The 27,771-nt window shown below is 63.5% G+C and overlaps 3 protein-coding genes across 12 annotated transcripts in view; all 3 read left to right on the top strand.

The window, feature by feature from the left end:
• The window catches only part of PLXNB2 (plexin B2), a 28,116-nt gene extending 18,524 nt beyond the window's left edge, over positions 1-9,592 (top strand). For 4 of the 8 annotated variants that reach the window (XM_019668617.1, XM_019668615.1, XM_019668614.1 and 1 more), the window contains exons 9-37: positions 117-231; positions 326-434; positions 520-621; positions 1,002-1,094; positions 1,409-1,490; positions 1,574-1,734; positions 1,851-1,999; positions 2,204-2,312; positions 2,513-2,649; positions 2,834-3,004; positions 3,346-3,475; positions 3,560-3,787; positions 3,899-4,075; positions 4,187-4,326; positions 4,409-4,509; positions 4,619-4,848; positions 4,931-5,112; positions 5,363-5,429; positions 5,540-5,686; positions 6,088-6,244; positions 6,356-6,456; positions 6,539-6,623; positions 6,755-6,909; positions 6,995-7,155; positions 7,236-7,383; positions 7,887-7,951; positions 8,110-8,185; positions 8,571-8,645; positions 8,719-9,592. In XM_019668617.1, the coding sequence (XP_019524162.1) occupies positions 117-231; positions 326-434; positions 520-621; positions 1,002-1,094; positions 1,409-1,490; positions 1,574-1,734; positions 1,851-1,999; positions 2,204-2,312; positions 2,513-2,649; positions 2,834-3,004; positions 3,346-3,475; positions 3,560-3,787; positions 3,899-4,075; positions 4,187-4,326; positions 4,409-4,509; positions 4,619-4,848; positions 4,931-5,112; positions 5,363-5,429; positions 5,540-5,686; positions 6,088-6,244; positions 6,356-6,456; positions 6,539-6,623; positions 6,755-6,909; positions 6,995-7,155; positions 7,236-7,383; positions 7,887-7,951; positions 8,110-8,185; positions 8,571-8,645; positions 8,719-8,823 (3,758 nt within the window). In that variant the 3' untranslated portion in view covers positions 8,824-9,592. The remainder of the gene's footprint in view (positions 1-116; positions 232-325; positions 435-519; positions 622-1,001; positions 1,095-1,408; positions 1,491-1,573; positions 1,735-1,850; positions 2,000-2,203; positions 2,313-2,512; positions 2,650-2,833; positions 3,005-3,345; positions 3,476-3,559; positions 3,788-3,898; positions 4,076-4,186; positions 4,327-4,408; positions 4,510-4,618; positions 4,849-4,930; positions 5,113-5,362; positions 5,430-5,539; positions 5,687-6,087; positions 6,245-6,355; positions 6,457-6,538; positions 6,624-6,754; positions 6,910-6,994; positions 7,156-7,235; positions 7,384-7,886; positions 7,952-8,109; positions 8,186-8,570; positions 8,646-8,718) is intronic. The other 4 variants (XM_019668612.1, XM_019668611.1, XM_019668610.1 and 1 more) reach the window with 4 other exon arrangements.
• A 3,124-nt stretch (positions 9,593-12,716) lies between these two features.
• MAPK11 (mitogen-activated protein kinase 11) lies at positions 12,717-20,403 on the top strand. Of its 2 annotated transcripts, none has more exons than XM_019668600.1 (12): positions 12,717-14,139; positions 16,508-16,637; positions 16,719-16,777; positions 16,849-16,960; positions 17,037-17,066; positions 17,148-17,195; positions 17,268-17,382; positions 17,707-17,781; positions 18,019-18,098; positions 18,477-18,555; positions 18,650-18,823; positions 19,148-20,403. In XM_019668600.1, the coding sequence occupies exons 1-12, from the start codon at positions 14,024-14,026 to the stop codon at positions 19,225-19,227; spliced, it is 1,098 nt and encodes a 365-aa protein (XP_019524145.1). In that variant the 5' UTR covers positions 12,717-14,023; the 3' UTR covers positions 19,228-20,403. The 2 variants fall into 2 exon arrangements, with proteins under 2 accessions (XP_019524145.1, XP_019524146.1); XM_019668601.1 differs by having other exon boundaries at positions 13,293-14,139; positions 17,710-17,781.
• Positions 20,404-22,230: 1,827 nt separating this feature from the next.
• Positions 22,231-27,771, top strand: part of MAPK12 (mitogen-activated protein kinase 12) — a 9,092-nt gene continuing 3,551 nt past the window's right edge. Inside the window, exons 1-8 of one of the 2 annotated variants that reach the window (XM_019668598.1) lie at positions 22,231-22,593; positions 22,695-22,824; positions 25,297-25,355; positions 26,190-26,301; positions 26,389-26,418; positions 26,670-26,717; positions 27,215-27,386; positions 27,619-27,690. In XM_019668598.1, the coding sequence (XP_019524143.1) occupies positions 22,469-22,593; positions 22,695-22,824; positions 25,297-25,355; positions 26,190-26,301; positions 26,389-26,418; positions 26,670-26,717; positions 27,215-27,386; positions 27,619-27,690 (748 nt within the window). In that variant the 5' untranslated portion in view covers positions 22,231-22,468. The remainder of the gene's footprint in view (positions 22,594-22,694; positions 22,825-25,296; positions 25,356-26,189; positions 26,302-26,388; positions 26,419-26,669; positions 26,718-27,214; positions 27,387-27,618; positions 27,691-27,771) is intronic. The other variant, XM_019668599.1, reaches the window with a different exon arrangement.

Below are 27,771 nucleotides of genomic sequence, written 5' to 3'. Positions count from 1 at the left end.
CTTGGGGATGGCAGAGGCCCAAGTCCAGGCCTTTCTGTCCCCCACCCCTGCCATGCCAGCCTTGCCATTGGCTCTGTGGTCCCCCACCTGACACTGTCCCCATTTGCTGTCTGCAGACCACGTGGCCATGAGCATCCAACTCTTTTTCAAACAAAACAACGTCTTTCTCACCTCCCACCTGTACCCCTTCTATGACTGCCGGGAAGCCATGAGCCTGGCAGAGAACCTGCCGTGAGTGTCACACCTGCCCAGCCCCCCAGTTCCACACATCCCCCCCCACTTCCCCACCACCGCAGACCCAGTATCTTCACCACCCCTCCCCCAGGTGCATATCCTGCGCCAGCAACCGCTGGACCTGTCAGTGGGAGCTGCGCTACCATGAGTGTCGAGAGGCCTCGCCCAACCGTGAAGACGGCATTGTCCCAGCTCACATGGTGAGGGGCCATGGTCTGCGACGGGCGGGGGGAGGCTGCAGCTGGGCCCCGGCCAGGTAGCACTGACCAGCCTGACTCGCTACAGGAGGACTACTGCCCCCAGTTCCTGAATCCCAGCCCTCTGGTCATCCCCATGAACTATGAGACAGAAGTGACCTTCCAGGGCAAGAACTTGGACACCGTGAAGGTGGGTGCTGCCTGGGGACAGGATGACCAGCGCAGATAGGCCTGGGACCAGGAGGTTCCTGATGGGCGGCCGAGCGTCTGTGGGCCCTGCTCAGAGCCAAGTTCCTGCGAAGTCAAAGTAGAAGTGCCTGGACCCACATCGGCCACCCCAGCGCAGGGCTCAGTGGGCAGGGGTCAGAGATGGTCGGGGGGCGGGATCAGGGCATTCCAACAGGCCTCGACAACATGGGCTGACAAAGGGAGGGAGGCAAGTGTGGGGTGTTGGGGTGCTGGGCAGTGGGGTGGCGTGCTCAGGTTTAGACCATGGTGGGGTATGGTGCTCGGGGACCGCAGGACGGGGAGGCTGGCCTGTCCGGGTGTCCTGACTGGCCGGCCTTGTAGGTCTCCTCCCTGCATGTGGGCAGTGATCTGCTCAAGTTCGAGGAGCTGGTGATCACACGGGAGCCAGAAACCTTCTTCTTTCGGACCCCAAAGGTACGGCTCCCAGGGTGGACAGGCCAGGCTGCTGGACCCCGGTTACCTGCAGAGCTTGAGGGGTGTGGCGGAGGGAGGCTTACCCGTCCCTGCTCTGCTGAGGAAGCTGGGGTGGCCGGCCAGGCAGGTGTGGCCTGAGTATGTCTGTGTCCTGTCGTCCGGAATCAAAGCGATCTTTAGTGTCTCTGAAGCTCTAGCCTCCCTGCGCTGCCTCTCAGCTATGAGGGTCCACAAGGGCACAGTGGTCACCCTCTGGGTCACCCTCAGGGCTCAGGTGGGAGCAGGGAGTACAGCGTGTCCCTGTGTCCCCCCAGCTATCCCATGATGGCAACGAGACGCTGCCCCTGCATCTGTATGTCAAGTCATTCGACAAGAACATCGACAGCAAACTCCAAGGTGGGGGCTGAGGGTGAGCAGCGGAGGCCAGTGGGGAAGGCTGGCGAGGTGGCCCTGCTGACCGCTGGCTTCTCCCTCCACAGTGACCCTCTACAACTGCTCCTTTGGCCGCAGCGACTGCAGCCTCTGCCTGGCAGCTGACCCTGCCTACAAGTGTGTATGGTGCAGCGGGCAGAGCAGGTGTGTGTACGAGGCGCTGTGCAACAACGCCACCTCCGAGTGCCCGCCACCCGTCATCACCAGGGTGAGCCCCCCTCAGGCCTCCTTGTGGGGAGGGAAAGGGCTCCAGCCTGAGCCTGGCCCACCTGCACGGCCCCGCCTGCCCAAGCTGCCAGGTCAGCCGGGCTCTGCCAATTTCAGATCCAGCCTGAGACGGGCCCCCTGGGTGGGGGCATTCGCATCACCATCCTCGGGTCAAATTTGGGGGTCAAAGCGGATGACGTCAAGAGGGTCACTGTGGCTGGCAAGGACTGCGCCTTTGAGCCAGAACGGTACTCCGTGTCCACCCGGTGAGTGGACAGCCCATGGCCTGGGCTCCATTGGCCGGGTCAGTGTCCCCCCCCCCGGGGGGAGCCGGGTGACTGGGCGGATGGAGGAAGGACACAGTCCAGGCCTGTGTGGGTGCCCAGGACCGCACACTTACAGACTTGCCAGTCAGGCAGGGCCTGGGGTGGGCCTTGAGCGTGTCCCCACCTTCCCTGTTGCCCACCCAGGATCGTGTGTGCCATCCAGGCCGCAGAGGAGCCATTCACAGGGGGCGTCGAGGTGGACGTGAATGGGAAGCTCGGCCATTCGCCACCCCACGTCCAGTTCACCTACCAGGTCAGTGCCTGATCCCCCAGGACCCAGCTGTGTCTTAAAGGTAGGGATGGACGTGGTTAAATCTGGTCACTGCTGCTGACTTGTGGACTGTTGGGGGCTGTGGCCCTGTCACTTTCTGATGATAGTCGAGGCCCAGCGGGTTGGAAGGGCTGTGCCCCACCTCCCTAGGCCTGACCTGAATACACATGCATCTCTTCTAGGAGCCCCTGCCCCTCAGCGTGGAGCCAAAGCAGGGGCCGCAGGCAGGTGGCACCACGCTGACCATCAACGGCACCAACCTGGACACAGGCTCTATGGAAGACGTGCGGGTGACCCTCAATGATGTCCCTTGTAAAGTGTGGGTGTCACCTGCAGGCCAGCGAATCTCTGGTGTGCCCTGGTTCTCGGTGTTCTTTCTGGCCATGACCCTGAGTTTGTCTTGGAGGGGACATGGCAACCAACCTGACCCACTGACCCTCTAGCCCTGGGCTGGGGTTGGCCCCAGGGTGTGGTTGACACTGACCGGCAACCCTCACCTCTAGGACGCAGTTTGGGGCACAGCTCCAGTGTGTCACCGGCCCCCAGACAGCTCTGGGGGAGCTGCCCCTCGCGATCTACTACGGGGGCTCCCTAGTGCCAAGCCCTGGTGTCATCTTCACCTACCGTGAGAACCCAGTGCTGTTCACCTTCCAGCCACCGCGAAGCTTTGCCAGGTGTGGCCTCTCCCTCCCCTCTGGAAGGGCACCCCCCACTGCCCGCCAGGGCTCCCCGCACCACACCCACCCTCCCGCTACTTCCCAGGCACCCTCTGCCCACTGGGTTTGTGAGGATGTGCTGGGGCTGGTCTGGGTGGCAAGAGGAAGTCTCCGGAAAACCCCCCTACACCCCCATATCAGCCTCCTCCTAGAAGCCCACAGCCCCCTTGTAGTACTCATGGCAGGCGTGTGAACCCAAAAGCAGAGTGGGGCGGGGATCCCAGCCCAGCCCACCGCATGGCCAGAAGGAGGGACTGGAGGGCACGGCCCACTCAGTCCCCCCGCACTCCCTCCACCAGCGGCGGCCGCAGCATCAATGTCACAGGGCAGGGCTTCAGCCTGATCCAGACGTTCGCCATGGTGGTCATCGCTGAGCCCCTGGAGTCCTGGCAGCAGCGGCAGGAGGCCGTTCACCTGGAGCCAAAAACGGTCAGTGTTGCTGCCAGCTGGGGGCGCGCTGGGGAACGATGGGGCCCGTGCCAAGTGGCCTGATGGCCTGGCCTCAACCTGCAGGTCGTGGGCACAGAGTACATGTTCCACAACGACTCCTTGGTCGTGTTCTTGTCCCCGGCCGTTCCTGAGGAGCCCGAGGCCTACAACCTCACAGCCCTCATTCAGATGGATGGGCACCGTGCCCTGCTCAGGACCGAGGCTGGGGCCTTTGAGTACGTGGCCGACCCCACCTTCAAGAACTTCACAGGGGGCATCAAGAAGCAAGTCAACAAGCTCATCCACGCCCAGGTGAGGTCGGGCTCATGTGGGGAGGCCACCAAGATCTGGGCTGAGCTGGTCCAGGTGTCCCTGACTCCCTCCTGGTCACTGTGACCCCTGGCCCTGACCTCCACCCCACAGGGCACCAACCTGAACAAGGCAATGACACTCCACGAGGCCGAGGCCTTTGTGGGTGCTGAGCGCTGCATCATGAAGACGCTGACCGAGACCGACCTGTACTGCGAGCCCCCGGAGGTGCAGCCCCCTCCCAAGCGGCGGCAGAAGCGGGACACAGCACACAACCTGCCTGAGTTCATTGTGCGTGGGGGGCGGGGCCGCAGGGCAGGGGGCGGGGCTCCAATGAGCAGGAGGAGAGGAGCTCGCCAGAGCGGGCCAGGCTGTCCGTGCTGAGCCCTCCCCTCCACGCAGGTGAAGTTCGGCTCCCGGGAGTGGGTGCTGGGCCGCGTGGAGTACGACATGCGTGTGAGTGAGGTGCCGCTCAGCCTCATCCTGCCGCTGGTCATTGTGCCCATGGTGATCATCATCGCCGTGTCTGTCTACTGCTACTGGTAAGGCCCTCCCCGCAGCCTCAGTCCCCACACCCCTGCCTAGCACTAGGCAGAGGCCCAGAGCCACTTCCCTGTGCCCCAGGAGGAAGAGCCAGCAGGCGGAACGCGAGTATGAGAAGATCAAGTCCCAGCTGGAGGGCTTGGAGGAGAGCGTTCGGGACCGCTGCAAAAAGGAGTTCACGGGTAGGGCCGCCCGGCTGGGGAGGCGGGGCCTGGGGCTGCCCTCTCAGGGCTGGAGGCCAGGAGGAGAGGCCGAAAAGGGCGGTGTGGCCAGCGATGCATCTTCCCCCAGACCTGATGATTGAGATGGAGGACCAGACGAACGACGTGCACGAGGCGGGCATTCCTGTACTGGATTACAAGACGTACACCGACCGCGTCTTCTTCCTGCCCTCCAAGGATGGTGACAAGGATGTGATGATCACGGGCAAGCTGGACATCCCCGAGTCGCGGCGGCCCGTGGTGGAGCAGGCCCTCTACCAGTTCTCCAACCTGCTCAACAGCAAGTCCTTCCTCATCAATGTGAGCGGGCCAGCGCGCGGGCAGAGCCAAGGGTGGTGGGGCAGGTTGGGCACGGGCGGGCTCTGACCGGCCACCCCCACAGTTCATCCACACCCTGGAGAACCAGCGGGAGTTCTCCGCCCGCGCCAAGGTCTACTTTGCGTCGCTGCTGACGGTGGCCCTGCACGGGAAGCTGGAGTACTACACAGACATAATGCGCACGCTCTTCCTGGAGCTCATGGAGCAGTACGTGGTGGCCAAGAACCCCAAACTGATGCTGCGCAGGTGTGTGAGGCGACGGCGCGGCCAGTGGCGCAGAGGCCGCCCCGGGGCTCCTGATTTGCTGGGAGGAGGGGCAGCAGGGCTGGGTCCCTGGCAGCACATGGTCTCTGCTAGTCACTTAGTTGCTTTCTGTAGGATGGGGGGACGGGGGCTTAGTCCTGACGGGGACCCAGAGCCTGGATGAGGAGGGAGGTCTGGGTACCTGAAGAGCCAGCTGGGCCCACAGGCACTAAGGATCCCTCGGCACCTCCAGGTCTGAGACTGTGGTGGAGAGGATGCTGTCCAATTGGATGTCCATCTGCCTGTACCAGTACCTCAAGGTGGGTGCCATGTGGCAGGTGGGCTGGGGAGGGGCGTCCACTGCCCGGGCAACACCTCCAGGTTGCATGGTCCGTGCCACTCGAGGCTGAGCCTGCCTACCTTGCTCCAGGACAGTGCTGGCGAGCCTCTGTACAAGCTCTTCAAGGCCATCAAACACCAGGTGGAGAAGGGGCCAGTGGACGCCGTGCAGAAGAAGGCCAAGTACACCCTCAACGACACGGGGCTGCTAGGGGACGACGTGGAGTACACACCCCTGGTGAGGGCCCGGTGGGCTGTGGGCTCCTCCGAGGCCAGGCTCAGGACCAGTGCTGGGTGCTCTCCACCTCCCTGTATGGGCCCACCTGTGCTCAGGGCAGGGCCCGGGGACATCAGGCCCTGTCACTAGCCTTTTGGAGATAGGCTCTAAGTGTAATGACCCCAAGCCATCTGTCTCTGGGGCTCCTGCCCTGGCCTGCTACACACCAAGTGTGTCTGTGGTGAGCATGTGTACACACGTGAGAGGAGGTACGTGGTGTGTGAGCTGTGAGTGAGCAGTCCTCTGTCCCCTGCTTTGTCCTGCTGAGCCTGGGCGTGCTGTGAAGAGCAAGACTGGCCACCCTAGGTGTGGTAGGGGCTCAGAGCCCACCCACTGGCCCTTCATCCCCTGTCCCCCGGCAGACAGTGAACGTGATTGTCCAGGATGAAGGGGTCGACGCCATCCCCGTCAAGGTCCTCAACTGTGACACCATCTCCCAGGTCAAGGAGAAAATCATTGATCAGGTGTACCGCACGCAGCCTTGCTCCCGCTGGCCCAAGGCTGACAGTGTGGTCCTCGGTGAGCAGGGTCCCTGTGGGGGAGGGAGGGGCTGCCCTCAGGACCCTGGTTGGGGGGGATTGGGGGTGCTCTGTGGCCGGGTTCCAGGAGCTGGGCTGTGTCTTCCCACAGAATGGCGTCCTGGGTCCACTGCCCAGATCCTATCAGATCTGGATCTGACCTCGCAGCGGGAGGGCCGGTGGAAACGCATCAACACCCTGATGCACTACAACGTGAGTTTGGGTGGCGGGGAGGCTGCAGTCCCACCCGCCTGGACTGTGGAGCGAGGCCCGCTCTCATGGCCATGTTCCCCAGGTCCGGGACGGAGCCACTCTCATCCTGTCCAAGGTGGGGGTCTCCCAGCAGCCGGAGGACAGCCAACAGGACCTGCCTGGGGAACGTGAGTCCCTTCCCCTTGTCCTTGGAGGTCAGCGTGGACCAGTGTCCACTTCTTGCTGCCAGGTGAGGGGCTGCCCAGCGCAGCGTGGGTCCCAGGCCCCATCCTCGTCCCTCAGCGTGCCCCTCCCACAGGCCACGCCCTCCTGGAGGAGGAGAACCGTGTGTGGCACCTGGTGCGGCCCACAGACGAGGTAGAGGACGGCAAGTGCAAGCGCGGCAGTGTGAAGGAGAAGGAGCGCACGAAGGCCATCACGGAGATCTACCTGACGCGCCTGCTGTCTGTCAAGGTGGACGCGCTGCTCCGGCGGGGCGGCGCTGGGGGCGTTCCGGCCCCGCCCCCGCGGGCACTGAGTCCTCCTCTCCCTCCCGCAGGGCACGCTGCAGCAGTTCGTGGACAACTTCTTCCAGAGCGTGCTGGCGCCTGAGCTGGCGGTGCCGCCCGCCGTCAAGTACTTCTTCGACTTCCTGGATGAGCAAGCAGAGAAGCACGACATCAAGGATGAGGACACCATCCACATCTGGAAGACCAACAGGTGGGGGCCCTTCCATCACGTTGGCCGCCCGCCCTGCCCCTGGGTGTCGGCGGCCCCTCACCCCTGTCGCTCTGCCTCAGCTTACCGCTCCGGTTCTGGGTGAACATCCTGAAGAACCCGCACTTCATCTTTGATGTGCACGTGCATGAGGTGGTTGACGCCTCCCTGTCGGTCATCGCACAGACCTTCATGGATGCCTGCACACGCACAGAGCACAAGCTGAGCCGTGTGAGTAGGCCCAGGGCAGCCCTGGTGGGTGGGGAGCTTGGTTGTCGCCAGGATGCCCCGAGGGCCTGGACTGGGCAGTGTCCAGGGGAAACTGGGGCTGTGATGAAGTGAGGACGTCAGTTTGGGATGTGCCAGGGGGTTTGTCTGGGTGTAGATTTGCACATCTGGGGCTGGAACTCAGGAAAAAGTCAGGGGCAAGGTAACTGGGGCCAGAGAGCCTGGGAGGTCCTCTGGTGACTGGCCTCTGGCAGCCTGGGTCCCCCGCCTCCTTCCCCTCCTGTGGGGACCCTTCCCCTACACAAGCAGAGAATAGACTTACTACAAATGGCAAAACGGCGACAGCATCAGGGGACTCGTCAGGTCTGCAGCTGGGCAGGGTAGCAGCCCCTCCTTTCTCTGTGGGTATCCTGAGCTGGGCTGGGCCTGGCTCTACTGGGGCCCAAGGGCAGGGACACCAGCCAGCCCATTTTGGCCTGGGTGTCACTGGGCTCTGACCCCCACAGGACTCCCCCAGCAACAAGCTGCTCTACGCCAAGGAGATCTCCACCTATAAGAAGATGGTGGAGGAGTGAGTACTACCCCACCCTCCAGCCAGGCCTGGTGCCCACCCTTGAGCCCCACCCAGGGGGGCTGCTGGGGGTGGTTCAGGCCTGTGATTGGCAGGAGGACCCTGGCGGGCAGCTTTGGGTCCAGCCTTTGGGACCCACTGCCCCTCCCTTCCAACAGTTACTACAGGGGGATCAGACAGATGGTGCAAGTCAGCGACCAGGATATGAACACACACTTGGCAGAGATTTCCCGGGTAAGGGGGACACAGGGACACACTCACTGACCCACTCAGCTTCCCTCCCCTAAAACCCCTGCTGAGTGAAACAGCAGACTGCACTGCAGGGTGGGGTGTGTTGTGCCCCCAGGAGAGAAGCTGAGGGGGAGGCCAGATGGGCTGGCATCTGCGTGTGACCACATGTGTGCTGGGGGGCGGGAGCTGTGTCAGCCGTGCCACCTGCATGGCTGGAGAGGTCCATGGCTGTCCCATGCATCTGAGTGCTGTGAGGCTGTGACCCTTTGTGTTCCCCCTGTGCCACATGTAATGGCCCACTGCTTGGTCCACTGGGAGACAGCTTCCTGCCCGCAGGGTCACAGCCCCTCCCTGGCCTTGGGTCACACTGCCCCCTTCTCTCCCCCAGGCACACACGGACTCTCTGAACACCCTTGTGGCCCTGCACCAGCTCTACCAGTACACCCAGAAGTACTATGACCAGGTAGGGGTCTTCCTAGGGTGGCGGTGTCGGGCGGCCTGCTCCCTGGCCTGTGGCCTGACATGACCCCCCACAGATCATCAGTGCCCTGGAGGAAGACCCGGCCGCCCAGAAGATGCAGCTGGCCTTTCGCCTCCAGCAGATCGCAGCTGCACTTGAGAACAAGGTTACAGACCTCTGATCCCAGGTCTCTGCCACCACGGTCTTGGGGCACAGGTGCGTGGTGCCCGGTGCCGGCGTCGGGCAGCCTTGGGAATGCAGCTGAGGTGTGGGCTCAGCCCATCTCTCTCACCAGCAGAGGAAGAGCCCCTGGGTGCCTGAGCGTGGGTGCCGCAGAGACCCCCACCTCAGCATATGTAGCCACAGAGCAGCTCTCCTGAGCAACAGCGTCGGGTGCCCCCAACACCAGCCCCTCTGCAGAACCAGTGCCCGGCGTCTCCCAGTGGAGTCTTCTGAACAGTCCGCAAATGTGCCTTTCACCCCCGGCGCCATGCCGTGTCTCTAGGGACAGTCGGACCTCAAGCCCCCACTTCCCAAGCACCAGCAGCCGCCTCATCCCTGGGTCTGGTCTCTCCGGGTGGGGTCTGAGTGCCTGTAGCCCCAGGGCCTTGCGTCCAGACTGTCTGCCTGCCCCACCTGGGCAGGAGGAGAAAAGCGGTACGATGCCTTCCTGACCTCACCTGGCCTGCCCTGCGGGGCACTGGCACTCCCAGTGGACTCGTGCTTAGGGCCCCACCTCAAAGGTCAAGCCGGACGTCAGACGTCAAAGCCCAGGCTGCCAGCAGGGACCCTGCCAACTGGGAATCCTGGCCTCGGCCTGTCAGACAGGCTGTCCTGGAGGCCCTGCTCTAGTCTGAGGGGCCAGGAGCAGCTCTACCCAGGACTCCTACCGCCCCCCTTTTTGTAAATCGTGTTAATTGTAAATCAAATACATGTGTCTTTTTAACTTGGCTGGTTGGCTGGGTTCCTCCTAGGGCTGTTCGATGTGCCGTTCTGCTCACTGCCTCCCTCCCCAGGCACTGTTTGGCCCTAGGATCTCACCCTCAGGTGGGCCTGTGGGCCTCACGTCCCCCACCTCCCTCACTGCTCTGAGCCAGGCCAGTGGGGTGTGTGCAGAGCCTGCAGCCCACCCACAGCCACCAGCTGAACTGAGTCCACACCTTCCCTGCTCTGCTGCCCCAGAGAATAGGATGGTCAAAGGCTGGGGGTTGAGGCCTTGGGCATGTAGAAGGGCTGGGGCAGCTCAGGCCCAAAAGGGATCCTGGAAAGGACTGTGTTTCTAGAGGGGTACAAGGAGGCAGCCCTACCAAGTGAGGAAATCGGGGGATTGGGCTGGCTCAGGCACCATCTGGAGGCCAAGACATCCCCCAGTCCCCCTTGGGCTGGGCCACTAGGAGCCATCAAGTGGGGGGTGGCCATGGTATCAGTCTGCTGTCTGGACCTTGAGTTCACAGGGACCTGTTTTTTCTCTCCTGAGGTGAGGGTCCCCCCAAGTGCACATTTAGTAAGTCATTCCTGTATGCAGACCTTACTAGACCATGGCTGGCTCTGGGGTAGAGAGCCCTGTGTCCCCCTGTTCAAGGCTGTGGGGCCATTAGGGTGGGCTTCTCCGTTCCCTGAACCACCCCAGGATGACCCAGGACATAAGGAGGGCTCAAGGGCCCTGTATGGGAGAGCAGGTGGCACCTCTGCTGATGCCAGGGGAGTGGGGGGTGGGGGTGGGGCTCCCAATCCTCATGTCCTGCGCTGGGCAGGGGCTCAGATGTGCCACCTACAGCCATCAGGCACACGTGTATGCACGCAAAGCACCCACGTGTCAGCCCCCTTATGCTACACATGCTGTTATGGGCACTAGGGACACAACAGTAAGTGGGACAGACAGGGCCGGCTCTGGGGGAGCCCCTGTGTCCCAAGAGTACCAACCTAAGCAGAAAGGAGACTTGGCGGCTCCAGAACGAGGAAGTGGAGGCAGTGCATCTGCAGGTATGGCTGGATACAGGCGCTCACATGCCTTTGGGTTCCACCCGTCTGAACTGCTTCCCAAAGCATGCGGATTTATCCTTGGGCAGCAGAGATGCTGTGGCAGGCAGCCCCAGCCTGTGGCTCTTCCATCACTTGGGGCACCACTGTGGCTGGGGACTCCCAGTAGGCTAGGCCTTGATCATGAGCCACTGTGCATGGGGCAGCCCCCTTCAAGCCACGTGGAACGAGGGTGGGTATCATTTCCCACAAGGAAGGGGTACTAGCCAGACAGCTGATAGTCCCTTCCGCGAGACTCCTGAAATGACACTGCTATGGTCTCCGTTTTCCAGAGACCCAGCTAGTCAGGAAATCTGAAAAAGGTACTGCTAAGAGTTGGGGGGGGCACAGTCTGGGAGTGCTGAGTCTGGGGAGGGGGACATGGAGGCCTGGCTTTTTGAACCCCTGCAGGCCACTTTTGCCCTCCCACTTTCCACACCTCCACACCCCCAACCAGGTAAGAAGATGGGAAGTCGGTGAGACCCTCTTCTACTCTGAAGCTTGGAGATAGGGGAAGGTCTGCAGGTCCATGAGGTGGGGTCCCACCCTCAGAGACCAGGAATGTGAAGGGATCCAGGGGCTTTCCTTTCATGGGGCTGGTGAAGAGTAGACACTGGGCTTGGATGTTGGGGTGCATGGGGTGGGCAGGCCAGCCTCGAGTGGTCCGGATGGCGACTGCCCTTTCCATTGCTTTCCACTTCCCATTTTCTCTAATGTAAAGGGAGCGGGGAGAGGCAGTGATGGGAAGGGGCCGCCGGAACCCCCTGGACCTTTCCTTCCAAGTTACAGGCCACACCCCCTTGCTTAAGAGCCGGAACCCTACCCCCGCCACCCCCAGCCAGGTTAGCATTTTAGGAAGTTCACTGTGACCTCAGGGCAAAGTGCAGCTAGCCCAGCAAGGGGCTGAAAAGGGGTGACCTGGACATGGGGAGAAGGGCTGGACTCTTGATATTTAGGGGTGACAATGAGCCACAGAAGGTGGACAGAGACCAGGGCTGGCCTGGGTAGGAGGCCCCTCTGTTCAGCCCCAGCACACACGCCCCGTCTTCCCAGACGCCCAGCTGCTGCTGTCCCTGCCCCACACCACCCGGTGCTCCAGGCTCAGTGCTCTCACCCAGGCGCGGCAACCTTGACATGGTGGCCTGGATGATGCTACGAAAATGTGCAGCACAGCTCCCATCACCCTGAGATCAAAAGTCTGAAATCCGGACCGTGCCCCTCCCCCACCAGCTTGCCACAGCCTCAGCCCACGGCCACCTTCCTCCTTTCAGTTCCTTAAGTCCTCGAGAGGCAGGGCTGTCTTGAGGCTGGGCCCAGCTCTGCTGGTGTCGCCTCTCCAGGTGGCTTGCCGACCTGCCCTACTCTGCCTGCCGTCACCCCCACCGGAAACTCTCCCTAGTCATTCCCCTGCAGTGTTACAACCCAGACCCTCCTCTGAAGACAACGTGGCGGGTTTGCTGAATGAGCGTCCCCACTCCGCGTGACCCGCTGAGCCCGGCAGGGAGACCGCTGCGCTCTGGTCGGCTCTGAGCACTCACAGCCAGGATTCCCGGGGGGGCGGTGGGCAAGATCGGGCAGCGGCTTCCTTGAGTGGGCGGGCTCCCCCACCCCTGGGGCGAGCACGGGGCTGCCCAGCCTCCGCGCAGGGACGGAGCCGGTCGCCATGGGAATGCGCTCTGGCCCGCGGGTCCGCCCAGACAAAGGCCAGGCCTCCCCGCGGCCCCACAGCCGGGTTCCCACAGCCCGGGCTCCGCTCCCGCCCAGCCCCCCGCTTTAGCTGAAGCCCCATTAACTCCGCACAAAACCTCTGCCGCCCGAGAAAGGCGCCCAGGGCGGGGCCCTGGAAGAGGCCCGGAGCGAGTGGCGAGGGCGGGGGTGGGGGGAGGCGGGGAAGGGTACCGCCTCCCAAGGGGGACACTGAGGCCCGGGGGCTCGGGTGGCAGGCGTGGCTGGGACTCAAACCCGGTTTCCTTCCTCGCTCCTCGGCTCCCCCGGGGGTCCGGATTCGCCAGCAGATACGCCTGTTTGCCCGGTGCTGCGTTGCCATGTTTTATTTTCATTTGGTTGCCAATATTTAAAAATCAGGAGAGTGCCATAAAAACTCAGGTTTTAACAATAGTTTGTTTCGAAAAAGCAGAAGATTGTCCAATTCAAGAGCCTAATTTCCTGCCTTCCTGGGGAGGGCAGCCCAGCCGCTACCCCGGCGGGAGTCAGGAAGCGTTAATCCACGTCGAGTCCTCTCCCGCGAGCTCCGGTCGCTGGACAGGGGTATATCCTCGCAGGTGCGCTGGCCAGAGGGCGAGGCCGTCCTGCCGGCACGGGGGAGCCCCCACAGTAGCTCCTGGGAGAACTGAACCGCGAGAGCAAAGTGCGGAGCGGTAGTTCGCGGCCCCTGGGAACTTGTTGCAAACTACAGGGGCTCCCCGATGCCTAGGAAAGGCAGGGTGGGCTTCCTGGAAGAGGTGACAGTGCACGGGGCTGTTTCAGAAGGAGGAAAGGTACCAGGCACCAAAGAAGACCCGTTCGGGGAAAGCGCCTTATGGGAACAACACCCCAGAGGCCCCCTGGTGCCGCCGCTGTCCCTGGTCCTGACAGGACTCATAGTTTCCCCTAGAGGCGCAGGGCGGCCAGCATCAGAGGAAGGTCTGTCTGCCAGGAGGCGAGCCTCGCCGCCAAAGCCAGAAGCGCCTCCACGGGGAGGGGCCAGGCTGGCCCAGGCCCCAAGGCGCCATCTGCCCAACGCAGAGGAGCGTATCTAACCCAGTGCCTCGCTGTTATTAGGTGGTGTTTTCTATGTGGCTGAGAAATGTCTCCCACGGTTCTCCCTGGCTTCTTTGATTTTGAGGGTTCTACTTCATTTCTGAGGAAGCACCTGCTGGGGGCGGGGGTGCAGGACCCGTAGGAGGAGGTGGCGGGGTGGGGGGGCGAAGAGGGGAATGCGTGGACCCCAGCAGGCGAAGAGGGTTGTAAGTGCCGGACCGGAGCAGGGGAGGAGGGAGGTGCCGGCGCTGGTGCGGGCAGGAAGGGTGCGGGGAGCCGAGTCCGGTGCGAGACAGTGGCGGCCTGGATCGGCGGTGCCCGGGCGAGGACAGAACGCGGGCGGATATTTGGAGAATGGACGCCAGGGGGTATAAACCGGAGGGGCGGTAAATCGGACCTTGGCCTTCGCCCTCCCTCCGGCGGAGGCCCATCCTCCCCGGGGCCGCCTCAGGGAAGCGAGAGGAGGTCGGGTTTCCGCTCAGCGGTGCCTCGGAGGGGCAGGAAACCGCCTAGTCTCCGGGAACCCCCTCGAAGCCCCGCCCCGCGCACCGCCCTCCGTGCGCTCGGCTCGCGCTCCGGTGCGGCGGGGGGCGCGAGCGGACATGTCGGGCCCGCGCGCCGGCTTCTACCGGCAGGAGCTTAACAAGACGGTGTGGGAGGTGCCGCAGCGGCTGCAGGGGCTGCGCCCGGTGGGCTCCGGCGCCTACGGCTCCGTCTGGTAGGGGCGGGGCGGGGGGGGCAGGGACGGGACTGAGTGCGCGCCCCCCCTTTCCCCGCCCCGCGGGGCTCCCGGCGTGGGGAGGGGCCTCGCCCTGCCTCCGCCCCTGGCCCTGCACGGATCCGTGGAATGAATGGGGGGTGGAGGGCGTGAAGGAAACTTTGCTACCAGACTCGGCTCCCGGGCGGGGAGAGGGGTGGTCTCCCGCCCCTTCTGATCCCCACCAGGCCAGAATCCTGCGGCGTCACCGCCGGCGAAAGGGCGGGTCTCCCGGCCCCTAAACGTCCGTGAATGCATCTGGGTTGCCCCCAGTGAAGGCTTTAGCAGCTCGGGGGTCTGGCAGATTGTCCCTCCGTAGGGTGGGTACTTTGGTTTGTGAAAGAGGAGCCCAGCTAGGGGAGGGGTCTTGCCTTAGGATGGCCTCAGGCTTTCCCGTGGGTCTTGCTCCTGCCCCGTTTTGCACGTGGTCTCAGAGCCTGTGTGGGGCTTGGGCCTGAGCGGAGACGCCTACCATTACACCCCACCCTGTTTTTGTCCCAGCGTAGAGCTCAAGACCACAGCCCCACGGTTAGGCCCTGGGGCCCAAAGAGAGGACAGTCTGGAAGCGGGCCGAGGGTCTGATGGGCTGAGGTCTGTTACCCTGGAGGGTGGGCAAGCTGCAGGGGGCTTAGGGTGAGGTGGTTGCAGGGAGTCCCGGTGTCACTTGCAGTGTTGAAAGTGAGGCTGATTGTGGGTGTGGATGTTGAGTGCTGTGCCCCTCAGCACCCAGTGGGGTCCTTACCGAGGCCAGTGCCAGGTGGCTGCTGCCACTACAGGGGTCATGGGGCAGGGAGGCAGGGGCCCTCTAGGGGCTGGCATTACTCCAGGATCTGGAAGGTTAAGAATGGGATTCCAGTGGAACCCATCCTGAGACCCACCCAGTGCTGGAGTCTGGAGGAGGGGCTTGGGGTCCCCGTGGCCTCTGGTCTCTGATCTCACGATCTCACGCTGTCACAAGCAGTAAGGAGCCTCAAGCAGCCCATTTCAGCCACTCCAGCCACAGCCCTCTGTCTTATCTCTAAGATGGCAAGGGTAAGAAGAGGGTGAGGGACAAAGTGTGAATGGCCCCTGGGGAATCTGACCGAGCCCTTGATGGAATTGCCTCTGGCCCAGAATCTCCTTCTGGGGATTCCTCTTGAGTGTCAAGCTCCCCAAGGGAGGCCCAGGTCCCTCTCCACTGCACTAGCTTGGCGAGGCCTGGCGCAGGTGACGGCCTTCTCCTGCGCTTCCTCGTTCCTCTGATGAAGCTGCCCACCAAGGGCCAACTCGCTGTGGTTCCACTGCACAGATGGAATTAGGCCAAAGGATCTGCTGCCCCACCTGAGGGGCCCACCCCTACTTCCCACCCCAGGAGTGACTTGGACCTTCCCTAGTAGGTCATAGGCTAGGAGGAGGGGCACAGATGCCCCAGGCGCCTACCTGGCCCCCTCCCCTCATCCCTCCGCCTGGTCCCGCAGGAGCTGCTGCCGGGACTGTGTGGACTCCGCTCACCTTGGTGGAGGCAAGGTCCCAGAGACAGGAGGTGATGTCCGGGAGGAGCACCAGCTAGAGGGAGCAGCCTGTGGATGGCGTTGCCCTCAGCAGGGCCCTATCCTGAGAGCAGTGGGACCTCAAGAGGGTGGGGTTGGTGACTGGACCCTTTGCGTGTAGGGCGGTGCCAGTGGCTTGTGTCTCCAGAGAAGGGTAGATGGCTGTGCAGGTGGAGGGTCTGGACCTCTGAGGACTGGGGTTGGGCAAGGGAAGACGTGGGCTGCTGCGGACAACACCCTCTGCTGCACATTTCCTACTGTCCGTTTTCTCACGGTTGCAAGTAATGATGCCAGTTTTTCCTCCATCTTTTGAGTATCCAGAGGCTGTGGAGGCAGCTCCAGAACCTCCAGACCCACAGCCCGTGGGGGCGGGGGGCCACTCGCTGTGGGAATAGCCAGTGGCTGTTTTCCTGGTGTGTTATTTCCACCCTGGTCAGTGGACACACTCCTTCCCCAGCCTCACTGTGTTGGGGGTGAGTCGTGGGGGCGAGGGGACAAGAACCAGGCCCTGCTCTGCGGCTCCTGGTGGGGCAGGCTGGGAAGGCCTGCGTGTAAGGGTGGGGGAGGCGGAGCTGCCTCTTGAGGAAGGAGGCTCAGAGAGCGAGCAGGTCGTGTTCTCATCGCTGGGATCCTGCGGCAGCGCGCGGATGGCGTCCAGCCCGAGGGATCCTCGGGAGCAAACGTGCCGAGGCAGGAGAGCGGTGGGCGAGCAGGGGTGGGGGAGCGGGCCCATCCTCACGGAGGAGTGGCGGCCTGGGGTGTCTGTGAGCGGCCGGGCCGCCTCACCCACGCCCTTGCAGCTCGGCCTACGACGCGCGGCTGCGCCAGAAGGTGGCGGTGAAGAAGCTGTCGCGCCCCTTCCAGTCGCTGATCCACGCTCGGAGGACGTACCGGGAGCTGCGGCTGCTCAAGCACATGAAGCACGAGAATGTGAGGGGGCGGGGGGCTCCCCGTGGGGGCGCGCGGGGCGGCCCTGGGCTGGACCGCCCTCCTGACGCCCCTCCCCGCCAGGTCATCGGGCTGCTGGACGTCTTCACTCCCGCCACGTCCATCGAGGACTTCAGCGAAGTGTAAGCGGCATCCGGGACGCGCGGCCGGGTCGGCGAGGCAGGGCTCGGTCCTGACCGCTGCCCCCACCCAGGTACCTGGTGACCACCCTGATGGGAGCTGACCTGAACAATATCGTCAAGTGCCAGGCGCTAAGCGACGAGCACGTGCAGTTCCTCGTGTACCAGCTGCTGCGCGGGCTGAAGGTGGGCGCTGAGCCGGCTGGGGGGCGCGGAGCTGGGGCGGGAACCTGACGCTCGTCCTCCCCCCCAACCCCCGCAGTACATCCACTCGGCGGGGATCATCCACCGGGTAGGTGCCGCGGGGTGAGGGTCGGGCTCCTGCAGGACCCGCACTGCACTCCTCGCGCGCTCACAGCCCGCCGCCCTGCAGGACCTGAAGCCCAGCAACGTGGCAGTGAACGAGGACTGCGAGCTCAGGGTGAGCCCTGGACGGGGGCGGGCAGAGGGGCGGGGCTGCCAGGAGGCGCTGACCCCCAGGTGCTCGCTGTAGATCCTGGACTTTGGGCTGGCGCGCCAGGCTGACGAGGAGATGACCGGCTATGTGGCCACGCGCTGGTACCGCGCACCTGAGATCATGCTCAACTGGATGCATTACAACCAGACAGGTGATGTCAACTCATAGGGGGCGGCCTGTGGCTTGGGACCAGGGCGTGCAGGCCAAGCTCCTGCCAGGGCCTGGGGATGCGGGGTGGAGAGCCAAATGCCAAGGACACGGGGTGTTCCAGTCTTGGGGGACTGCAAGGTCTGGGAGCAGCATTCAGAAACAGGCCTTCCGAGGAGCAGAGTATGGTGGGTCTTGCCCAGGACTGTGTCTAGAGGAGGAAGGGACCTGGGTGTGACTTGGGAACTGGGCTGGTGCCACACAGGCAGCCTCCCAGTCCTCTGAGGAGGAACCTGGGGTGGACGGGCTGATGGAGACCCTTCCCCAGCAGTGGACATCTGGTCTGTGGGCTGCATCATGGCCGAGCTTCTCCAAGGAAAGGCCCTCTTCCCGGGAAATGACTGTATCCTTGGCCCAGGTTGGGGAGGAGGGTTGAGCCAGGGTCCCTTCTTGTGGGATGGGGGTCAAGGGAGGTGGGCTCTTTCTGGCCAGTCTTGCTTTCTGTGTCCCATGCCATGCCATCTTGGGCTCACGGTTCCCAGCTGTAGGAGAGCAAGTTCTGGGCAGTGCCCCAAGATCGGGGGTCTGGGGGCCTGAGAAGGGTTCGGGCCTGGCAATGGGCGTTTCCTGAGCCAGGCAGACATCGACCAGCTGAAGCGCATCATGGAGGTGGTTGGCACACCCAGCCCTGAGGTTCTGGCAAAGATAGCCTCAGAGCATGTGAGTCCCCGGCTTCCTCTGGAGGAAGGGCTGTGCGGGAAAGGACTGGGCACCATGTGGGAGCGTGGGCCACCGTGGAGTAGAGCCTAAGGGGAGAGCCTGACCCCTTCAAGGGGTAGCAGGTGGACCAGAAGACTTTCCTGGCATGAGGGACAGCGAGGGCAAAATCGCGGCACTGACAACAGTGCCCTGGCCAAGGACAGCGGGGCAGCTAGGCTGCCCCAGGAACTGAGGGCGTGATGCTGGAGCCACCAGAGCCAAAGGGGATGGTCTCTGCTCCGTGCAGGTCCTTGCCCGGGCCGGCGGACTGAATGAGAGTTTGGGGCCAGGGGAAGTAGCGGGTGAGCAGCTCCCTCAGGCCCTTCCATGTGCCTCCAGGCCCGGACATACATCCAGTCCCTGCCCCCCATGCCCCAGAAGGACCTCAGGAGCATCTTCCATGGAGCCAACCCCCTGGGTGAGGACGGGTCCTGGGTCTGGGCTGGGCTCCACATCTGGCCTTGGATGCAGAGCTGACCTTCAACCCCTGCCCTCCCCCAACCACTCTGTAGCAGTGGACCTCCTGGGAAGGATGCTGGTGCTGGATAGTGACCAGAGGGTCAGTGCAGCTGAGGCCCTGGCCCACGCCTACTTCAGCCAGTACCACGACCCAGATGATGAGCCCGAGGCCGAGCCCTATGATGAAAGTGTGGAAGCAAAGGACCGCACTGTGGAGGAGTGGCAGGGTGGGCAGGGGAGGCCGGCTGGGGTGGGGGAGGTGAAGTCCAGGGGCCTGAAGGCTGCCTTCTCATGGAGGCCTGCAGGAAGTGCCTCAGCGCCTCAGGGTGGTCTGGGAGGGGGCACAACATGCCCCCCCCCCAGCTCCAGGGTGGGGCCGGTAGAGATGGGGTTGGTGTGTCCAGAAGAGGCCGGGGCAGCACGGGGAAGGCCCTTGGGCTGAGGGTGCCTTCAGAGGACGGTGGACCTGGCTGGGCTGCTGGCACCAGACAAGTGGGTACAGGGTGCTGGGCTGGTGGCAGCATGAGCCTTTCTTTCCCCTCACCCCCCAGAGCTCACCTACCAGGAAGTCCTCAGCTTTAAGCCCCCAGAGCCACCGCAGCCGCCTGGCAGCCTGGAGATAGAGCAGTGACGCTGCCACTGCCGGCCAGCCACCCTTGAACTCAAGGAGAGGCCTGCACCTGCCTGTCCCACTTCCTCAGCCTACCACGTTCCCACAGGGGTGCCTCCCAGCACTACTCTGGCTGTCAGCTCTGACTGGGACCCCTAGTCTGCATGATGCTCCACGTGGGAGCCTGTGCACACGTATGAACACTGCATGTGTGCAAGCTGTGGGTGCAGGAGTCTGGGCAGTGTCCTGGACTTCCTCGGTCCTCCTGCCCCCTCCAGAAACCAGCGTCTCCCTTGGAATGTCACTGTGGGGGACCTGAATGCCTAGGGGTCCCCCTGGGGAGTATGTCTGTCTCCAGGTCTCCTCAGTCCCAGTGGGCTATCTCTAGGGGTTGGTGCATTGGGGTCAGGGTTCCCTGGAGACTCAAAGGGAGGGTCTCAGTGGTCAGAGCTGCTCAGCTTGGAAAATGCTGAGACCCAAAGCTCTCAGAGCTGGGCAGGGCCTTCCCTGGAGGGTGGCAGGTCAGGGACAGCCACCAAGTGTCAAATCAGAAAATCTGCTTGGAGCCATGTGTTCTCCTGTGCTGTGTGGCACATGTGCCCTGATATTTACATGTCAAGGTGTGTGCAGGCATGTGTGAACCTGTAGGCGCCTGAGGGCCCGTGGCCATTACCAGCTGGAGGCCCACGTTGGGGTGGCTATACTTGCCTCCCCCCAGTTTCTGATGCCATGGGGGGGGGGTACTGAGGTCCTGCTGTGCACCCTGTGAGGGGCTCAAGTGAACAAGGGGCAACCATGCGAGCAAAAGCTGGGGCATACTCCTTGGGTTTCTGAGGCATGAGGGCACGGTGCCAGCTGGGAAGCTAGCAAGCATGGGAGAGGTAGAGTGGATGCTGAGGGGGCTAGTACACATGAGGTGGACTTGGACTCAGACCCTGGACCTTGGCCCGGAGCTGATGAAGATGCCTCTGCCTGTTCTCAGAGCTGGGGTCCTTGTCCTCCCTCCCAGAATGGAGCTGACCTAGTAACCTCTGGGACAGGACCCTGCTCCAAAGGCATTGTGGGTGTTTCCTCCCTCGAGGGACTTCTGTTTTAGATGGTGCTGTCAGGTGGTGACCTCCTAACTCACAGGACCCAGGGAGGTCTGAATGTCAAGGGCCTGCACCAGGCTCTCGCAATAAAGGAAGTTCCCTCTCACTCAGCTGTGTCCCACGCTTCAGGAGCTGCCCTGCTATCCCTGCTGTCTGAAGGGGTGGCCGGGTCTCTGTGCATCACACACCCAGCTGGCCTGGCCCACCAGAGCCCTGCACTGGCCAGATCACTTGGGTATCCAGTCAGATAAGCCGCCGTCTTCAGCACCCTCTGTTCTCCACCCAGCCAGGGGCTCTAAGGGGTGGGATATGATGGCCTCCTACAAAGGAGCCTGCTGTGCTGCTGGGGGTTCATTGAGCACCTAGTCCAGATCCAGACCGGCCCCTTCACTCAGTGGTCAGGGAGGCCGCTGGGAGTGAAGGCCTGCCCTGCCCAGAGCTGGGTGGAGTGGAGGAAATAGCCTTCCTTCCTGGTTAAGGGGAAAGGGCCACTTAAGCTCTCCAGATGCACAATGAGCTACTAGCCTCTACGGCTCACTGCAGCTCAGGTCGGGGAGGGCCTGGGCCCCAATGGGGGTCAGGCAGGGTGTCTCCAGGACAGGGACACTCTGTATCCTTACCCTGGGCCTTGGGGGTGGAGATCATCTGGGAGTTGAATGTCCAGGGGCCTGGTCAGCGTGGCCACTGGGCTTCAGATCTTGGGGAACCTGGAGACCAAGCTGGGCCAAGTCCTGTGTGTGTGGGGTGGGGGATGGCAGCAGGACTGAGACATGGCCCGCCTGGGGGTCTCGTCTGAATGGGAACCCTGCTGGGCTGCACCACAGGGAGTAAGGAGGCCAGCTGGGGGCTTCCTGGAGGAGGCAGGTGGAGTGCCACAGGCAGCCCAGGACATGAGGACACGGGGTACAGTTGGTTGTGGCTCCAGTGACCCCAGGCTGTCACCACTGACTAGTCTCCAGCTCCTGAGTGCCGAGGATCGCCAGCCGGCCAGCAGCCCAGGTGTAAAGCTGGCTGGCTGGGCTTGAGCTGCTGATTCATGGCGGCTGGCTGGGCACAGAGGGCGGTGCAGGGGCCCTGGGGTCCTGTAACTCCACTGCCTCTCAGACCTGGGTCACTGTGCTGGGGTGGGGGGGACGAATGTGGGAGGGGGCTGGGGGCTCTATCCTTCACAAGTGGCTGGTCCAGAATGGGAGTGTGGCCTGGTTTATGAAAGGATGGTGCCCCCACCGAGGGGTAGGGAGGCGCTGAGAGCTGGGGTAGGGCCCTGCTTCACCCCTGGGGTCAGGCACCCCTTCCCCAGCCAGTCGAGAGGCTGGAGCAGGGCTCTGAAGGACAAACCCGGGAGGAAGCTGTGTGTGTGGGGAGCGGGCAGAGGAACTTGCAAGTGCTTGGAGCAGGCTCCCACCTGCCAAGTGAGGGGGAGCAGAGAGCTTAGGTAGTGCACAGGCCCTCCCTCTCTGGCTCCAAGGTTTGGGAGGCCTGGGGTCAGTGGTCACCGGGAGGGGTGTTGGACATGCAGCTTAAGTTTGGAAGGCAGAACCAACTACCCGCATTGGGAAAGGGGCACCCACACTAGGGGATGGGCAGATCAGCACAGGGAAGGGGGCGTCCTGGGGGTGGACACTTGACTTGGGGAACACAGCAATCAGCTCAGAGGCCTCAGGGGTGGGGGACCGGTTGGGGATAGAAGTCCTGGGGGCTCAGCGTCCTGGGAACACCGTTAGTAACACAGGAGCCCCGCGGGGCCCCTGCTAAGACACCCACTCGCAGGCGGGGGAGTTCAGCCTGAGTGCGGAGGCAGGCTGGTCTCAGGCGCAGCGTCCGGTTCCAGGTTGGGCTGAGCTGCGGGCAGCGCTCCCCCACACCCCCTCCCTCCTTCCCGGCGGCCGCCGCCTCGGGTTTCCGGAGGGGCTGGAGAGCGGGCGGGGGCATCACGTGCGCGCGGCCCTGGGGCCGGTTGGTCCGCAGGCAGGGGAGGAACCGGGCACTCCCCAGGCCAGGCTGGGATCGGGCTGGGGTCGGCGGCTCACGGAAGTCGGAGGAAAGAACCCGGAGCGGAGTAAACGCGCGGTGGCCCGGGGCGCTTGCCCAGGGAGTCCCGCCGATCCCGGGCCCGGTGCTCGGGAGCGGCGCCCGAGGGGTCTGCGGCGGGGGCGGCGCCCGGTCCGGCCATGAGCTCTCCGCCGCCCACCCGCAGGGGCTTTTACAGCCAGGAGGTGACCAAGACTACCTGGGAGGTGCGCGTGGTGTACCAGGACCTGCAGCCCGTGGGCTCGGGCGCCTATGGCGCCGTCTGGTGAGCGCAGGCCGGGCGGGGTGGCCGGCCGTGCGGCCGGCCAGTTGGCGGGTGTCCGGGCGGGTTGGCCCGGCCCTCCCGCTAAGCCGTGCGCCCCGCAGCTCGGCCGTGGACAGCCGCACAGGCGCCAAAGTGGCCATCAAGAAGCTGTACCGGCCCTTCCAGTCGGAGCTGTTCGCCAAGCGCGCCTACAGGGAGCTGCGTCTCCTCAAGCACATGCGCCACGAGAACGTGAGTTGCGCTGGGCCTCGGCTCTGGACACCCGTCCGTCGCCTCTGTTCGCCTTCCTGCCGCAAAACACCGGGTCCCACCTACCCAGCCTCCCTGTGTGGTGAGGCCTAGGTGGGGGTCTAGGAAAGGGTGGCGGCTCCAGGTGGTGAGGGCGGAGCCCACCTCCTTTGGGCAAGGAGGCTTCCCTGGGATCTAGTCCTCTCTTGGGAAGTTCTTAGAGCCTCGACTTGTTCCTGGGGCCACATCTGTCTTGGCAGCCCAGGCCCTGGCGAGGGGATGGACGCTTGCGCAGGCTGAGACCATTGCCTGGATTCTCACCCCAAATTCTGTGGAGCTATTTTGCTGGAAGGGACGCTTCGCCTCTTTCCTCGTTTCGGCACCTCCGCAGCCCCACCCCAGGTGCTCTCCTGAACTCACTGTGCTCCAGTCCACCTCCTGAGCAGCAGCCCCAGGACCTGGGGACCCTGGGAATGCAGAGCTAGGCATGGAATTGGAGTCAGCATCCTGGCTCTGTCACCTCAGAGCCTTGGGGTCTCTGCTGGTGGAGGGCACTGGGCACAGTGGCCAGCATGCAGATGCTTTCTTCACAGCTCTGGCTGGGGTTTGTGGACAGTGTGAAGGGATGGACCTGGGCCCCCGCCAGGGAAAGCCTTCTCCCCCCATGCTTCCAGACCTGCCTATGGGACACCACCCATGGCTGCCATGGGCCTCTCTGGCGGCCACTGCTGGCTGCTAAGAGTGCTCCTCTCTGCCGTGGGGTTTCTCCTTGCTTTACACAGTTACCTTTGCAGCTGAGAGCTCTGCCTGTTGCCCACCCCAAGCCACTCCTGCCTCACGCCCAGTCTGAGGGCTGGTGGTCTGGGCACGCAGACTCTGGTTAATTACGCTCCCAACAGATGGTCTGGCCCCTCCTGGGTCATTGGAGCCACCAGCCTCCCCTCAGGAAAAGGAGTCCCCAGGAAACTTGTCCCCTGGGTTTCTGGCGGATGTCTACCCTCTTAGCCCCTCGGGTGGGCCCTTCCTTCTCCCAGGCGTCCCATCTCCACCGTTGGCTCTTCCCAGGTGAAATCCACTCGTGGTGGACACCAGCCCAGCCTGGGCCTTGTCCCATGAAGGCGGGCTCCCCCACCCAGGCTTCATTTGGCTTTGCCCTCGCCACCCCGCCCCCACTCCCACCCACCCATCCTGCCCATCCAAAGGGCTCTGGGCTTTGTGTTCAGTCGCTTGTGCTGGGGCCGCCCCCATTGTGCCAAGGGTCTTACCATCCCCGTGGCGCTCCTGACCCACCCGAGCTGGGCACTGCTGCCTCCTGGGCACCCTGCACACAAACTGGGAGGCGTGGCTTATCGTGAGCCCGTTTTCCTGAGGCTCTGAGAGGCTGAATGCAGCGGTGGTGGGGACTCACATCCCATTCCTGCCCCCACCCCCACTCCGGCCGCCATCCCCATCTCAGAGGCACGGAAGTCCCTATTGACCTGATGGCCCCTTAACCTCAGGGACTCTGTCCTCTTCTTGCTCAAATACTCTCCCAGTGCCCCAGGCCTCACCTCTCTGGATGTTTTGCTCTGTTCCCTGCGCCCCGCCTGCCCATGGCTCTGGCCCTGGTGGCTGCAGTGGTCATCCAGCTGTACCTTCACCTCATGTCCACTCTCGCCTCGCGCGGGTCTGTCCCCACATTCGGCATAATGCCTGTTTAAACCCTTTCTTGGCAGCTGTAGGCCCAAACCCAAACCTTCACCTGGCATACGAGGGCCTCCCTTTGACCTCTGCGTAGTGACTCCCTGGCCTGGACCTCGGCCACCTGGCCTTCCTCACCATGTTCCTCAAATGCCCCAAGTGTTCCCCGTCCTGCCTCCACCACCATTCGCATGGCCTCTGCCAGGTGTCCCTGCCACCCATGACTCACCGGCCTGCCCCTCTAGCTGCTCGGATATGCAGGCCTCCCTGGAGAGCCCTGGGAACCAGTTGTCACATTACCTGTCTGGTGTCCCTCACTCCTGACCAGGGGTCTGCAGGACCAGGTATGACTGTTGGTTTGGTCATAGTGCTGCCTGCCTGGGCCTCTCCAGCAGCGGCACAGCCCTGGGAAGTACCTGCCGGATGTTGTCTCTCCCCCGGGAGGCTGTCCCCATCCTGGTCCTAGGTCTTCAATGGGGACAGGAAGAAGGGGAGAAAGGGCCAAGGAACTGGAGCTCCTTGGATGTCTGGGGGCTGACCCAGACTAGGGGCTGCCCCTCCCCCAGAGGATCCCGGCTGTCACCATCCAAAAATAGCCTGCGCCTGTGGGCAGGTGTGCCAGGGCTGGGTCAGTGCTGCCAGTAGGTAGAGCCAGGCCCTGTGGACAGTGGGGAGAGATGGAGACAGCTGCAGGGGACTTTCCTGCCCAGAGCACAATGCCAGACTCAGTGGTGTGCCCAAGCCCCCACGCTCTGCTGTGCCCCATCCCACCTGGTACTCTGGCCTCCTCCCCAGGTGATCGGGCTGCTGGATGTGTTTACTCCCGATGAGACCCTGGATGATTTCACAGACTTGTGAGTACTAGCCTGGGGCTGGCGGGGCAGGGCGAAGGGCGTTGGGTGGCTCCTGGGCACCAACTTTGGGTTTTGGGTTGGCCTGGGGGCCTGCTCAAGGCAGGCCTCTCCCTGCAGCCTGGTTGAGGGTTGGCATGCACACTGCCCACCCACTCCCCACACCGCAGTCCACTCCCTTGCCATGTGCCCCTGAGACCCCTGACACTGGCACAGCCGGGTGGAACCTGGGCCTGCTCCCCCTGTCATGCCTGGCACCAGGCCCTCTCCCTGCTGGAAGCTTGGACCTGAGCATTTGTTAGCTGGCAGGTCCTGGGCTCTGGGACCCCGGCACTAAGTATGTGGCCGTAACTGGAGCTGCTGACCTTTGCTGGCGGGCAGGGGAGGGCGGCAGGGTGCCTGCCCTGTGACTGCCTGGGTGGCCACCCTGGACTCACACTGTTGTTGGCCAAGACCCAGGGGCCTGGCCTGGGAGGGGCTGGGAAGACCAGCTCCTCACTGCCTGACCTTGCAGAGGCCAAGGACCCACACAGCGTCCAGGCCGTGCTAAGTGTCTCTCTCTCTCCCCCTACCCAGCCTGCTCCTTAGACACAAATGTCCTGCTGTCTCACCCCTACCTGCAAGCACTCCCCTCTTTTCTCTTGCACCCTCCCCAGCTGAGAAAGGGGGGATGGGTGGCGTGGTGTGGGTGGTTAGAGGTGAATGGACCTGGTGCATGAAGACTGAGGGTCTGAGCCTGGCCTTGTGGGCGTGTCCCCACCCACGGCACCCTGCCCACCGGGCTGCTACAGTGGGCGTGGCCCCACTGTCTGCAGCCTGCACGCCCGGCTCCCACAGCTACCTGGTCATGCCTTTCATGGGCACCGACCTGGGCAAGCTCATGAAGCACGAGAAGCTGAGTGAGGACCGAATCCAGTTCCTCGTCTACCAGATGCTGAAGGGGCTGAAGGTGAGGCTGTGCAGGGGGGCTGCAGGAGGGGACAGGACTGCTGAGGGCCAGGTGACCTGACACTGCTGACCTTCTCTGCCCCCACAGTACATCCACGCTGCTGGCATCATCCACAGGGTGAGTCCTGGGGTGGGGCCTCCCCTGGCTGTGTGGGCGTTCCAGGGTCTCCCCTCGCAGGAGCCTCTGCTTCCCGCCTGTAAGGGGACGCGATGGGGTCCAGTGGGATGTGCACATGGTGCCTGCACACAGCCCTGGGGGCCCAGGCACCTCCACCCTTCCCAGAGGTTGCAGGGGCCGCTGCTCCTGGGCTCAGCCACTGCCTGGGCTCCTGCTGGTGGGTCACACAGCTCTCTTTCCTCTGCCCCCAGGACCTGAAGCCTGGCAACCTGGCCGTCAATGAGGACTGCGAGCTGAAGGTGTGTGTCGGGTGAAGGGCTCGGGGCTCCCTCCTCACCTGCCCATCTGCCTGCTGCGGCCTCGGTCGTCAGACCTGGTGGAGGGCCGGCCCGGGCCCAGGCAGAAGGACCAGCCATCCAGGCATGGCTGAACCCCTGATGGGCACAAGCACCCTAGGGAGGCTGCTTGACTGGGGTGGCATCGGGCACACTCACTGCCATCCCTCCTTGAGGTGAGGGGTGGGAGGCGTCCCTCAGTCCCTCATGCCTGAGCCAGGGCAGGGCTAAAAAGCCCTTTTCAAAGATGGAGGTCAGCAGGAGGTAGAGGACAGGCAGAGGAGACCCTCTGGGGTGCCTGCACCTGCAAGTGGGTGGAGGCAAGTCCTGTTGGGTTGGGTGCAGCGGCCGTGTGGAGGAACCCACGGGGAGGCTGCAGGGCCGTGGCTGGGACCTCAGGCCCTTTTGGGTTGGCAGGAGCCCCAGGGTGCCCATTTCCCTTGGGGTCTGCTGCACCACAGGCTGGTCCACCCACTCCCGGGGGCACCTTTGCCCCACCTTCCTCATTCTGGCTTCAGATCCTGGACTTCGGCCTGGCCCGGCAGGCAGACAGCGAGATGACTGGATATGTGATGACCCGGTGGTACCGGGCTCCTGAGGTCATCTTGAATTGGATGCACTACACACAGACTGGTGAGAGGCTGCCCAGATGGGTCTCCACCTGGGCCAGCCTCCCACGCTGGACCCGCCCTTTTCCTGTTTCCCTATGGGAAGCCCACGTTGGCTGCTTCGCTGGAGGCTGCTGAGGTGGGGTGGAGCTGGACGAGGGTTTGGCAGGCTCGATGGTCCCTGTGCCCATGTCCCCCCTTCCCCTGGGTGTACCCCCCTGGCCCACAGAGCCCTGATTCGAGGGCTTCTGTCTCAGTGGACATCTGGTCGGCGGGCTGCATCATGGCCGAGATGATCACAGGGAAGATTCTGTTCAAGGGCAATGACCGTATCCTACACCTGTGGGGTCAGGCGGGCGTGGCTTATCCTGCACCTGTGGGGTCAGGCGGGCGTGGCTTATCCTGCACCT

Source organism: Hipposideros armiger, unplaced genomic scaffold (genome assembly GCF_001890085.2).
Source record: "Hipposideros armiger isolate ML-2016 unplaced genomic scaffold, ASM189008v1 scaffold_530, whole genome shotgun sequence".
Taxonomy (NCBI): Eukaryota; Metazoa; Chordata; class Mammalia; order Chiroptera; family Hipposideridae; genus Hipposideros; species Hipposideros armiger.
The sequence above is the reverse complement of the archived record's forward strand: the minus strand, read 5'-3'. Positions and strand labels throughout refer to the sequence as shown.

Bases quoted from the DNA above. Each gene is read 5' to 3' on its own strand.
- MAPK11 (XM_019668600.1), top strand. From the start codon at position 14,024: ATGTCGGGCCCGCGCGCCGGCTTCTACCGGCAGGAGCTTAACAAGACG. The intron at 14,140-16,507 runs GTAGGGGCGGGG...ACGCCCTTGCAG, and splicing joins GGCGCCTACGGCTCCGTCTG to CTCGGCCTACGACGCGCGGC. The intron at 16,961-17,036 runs GTGGGCGCTGAG...CAACCCCCGCAG, and splicing joins AGCTGCTGCGCGGGCTGAAG to TACATCCACTCGGCGGGGAT.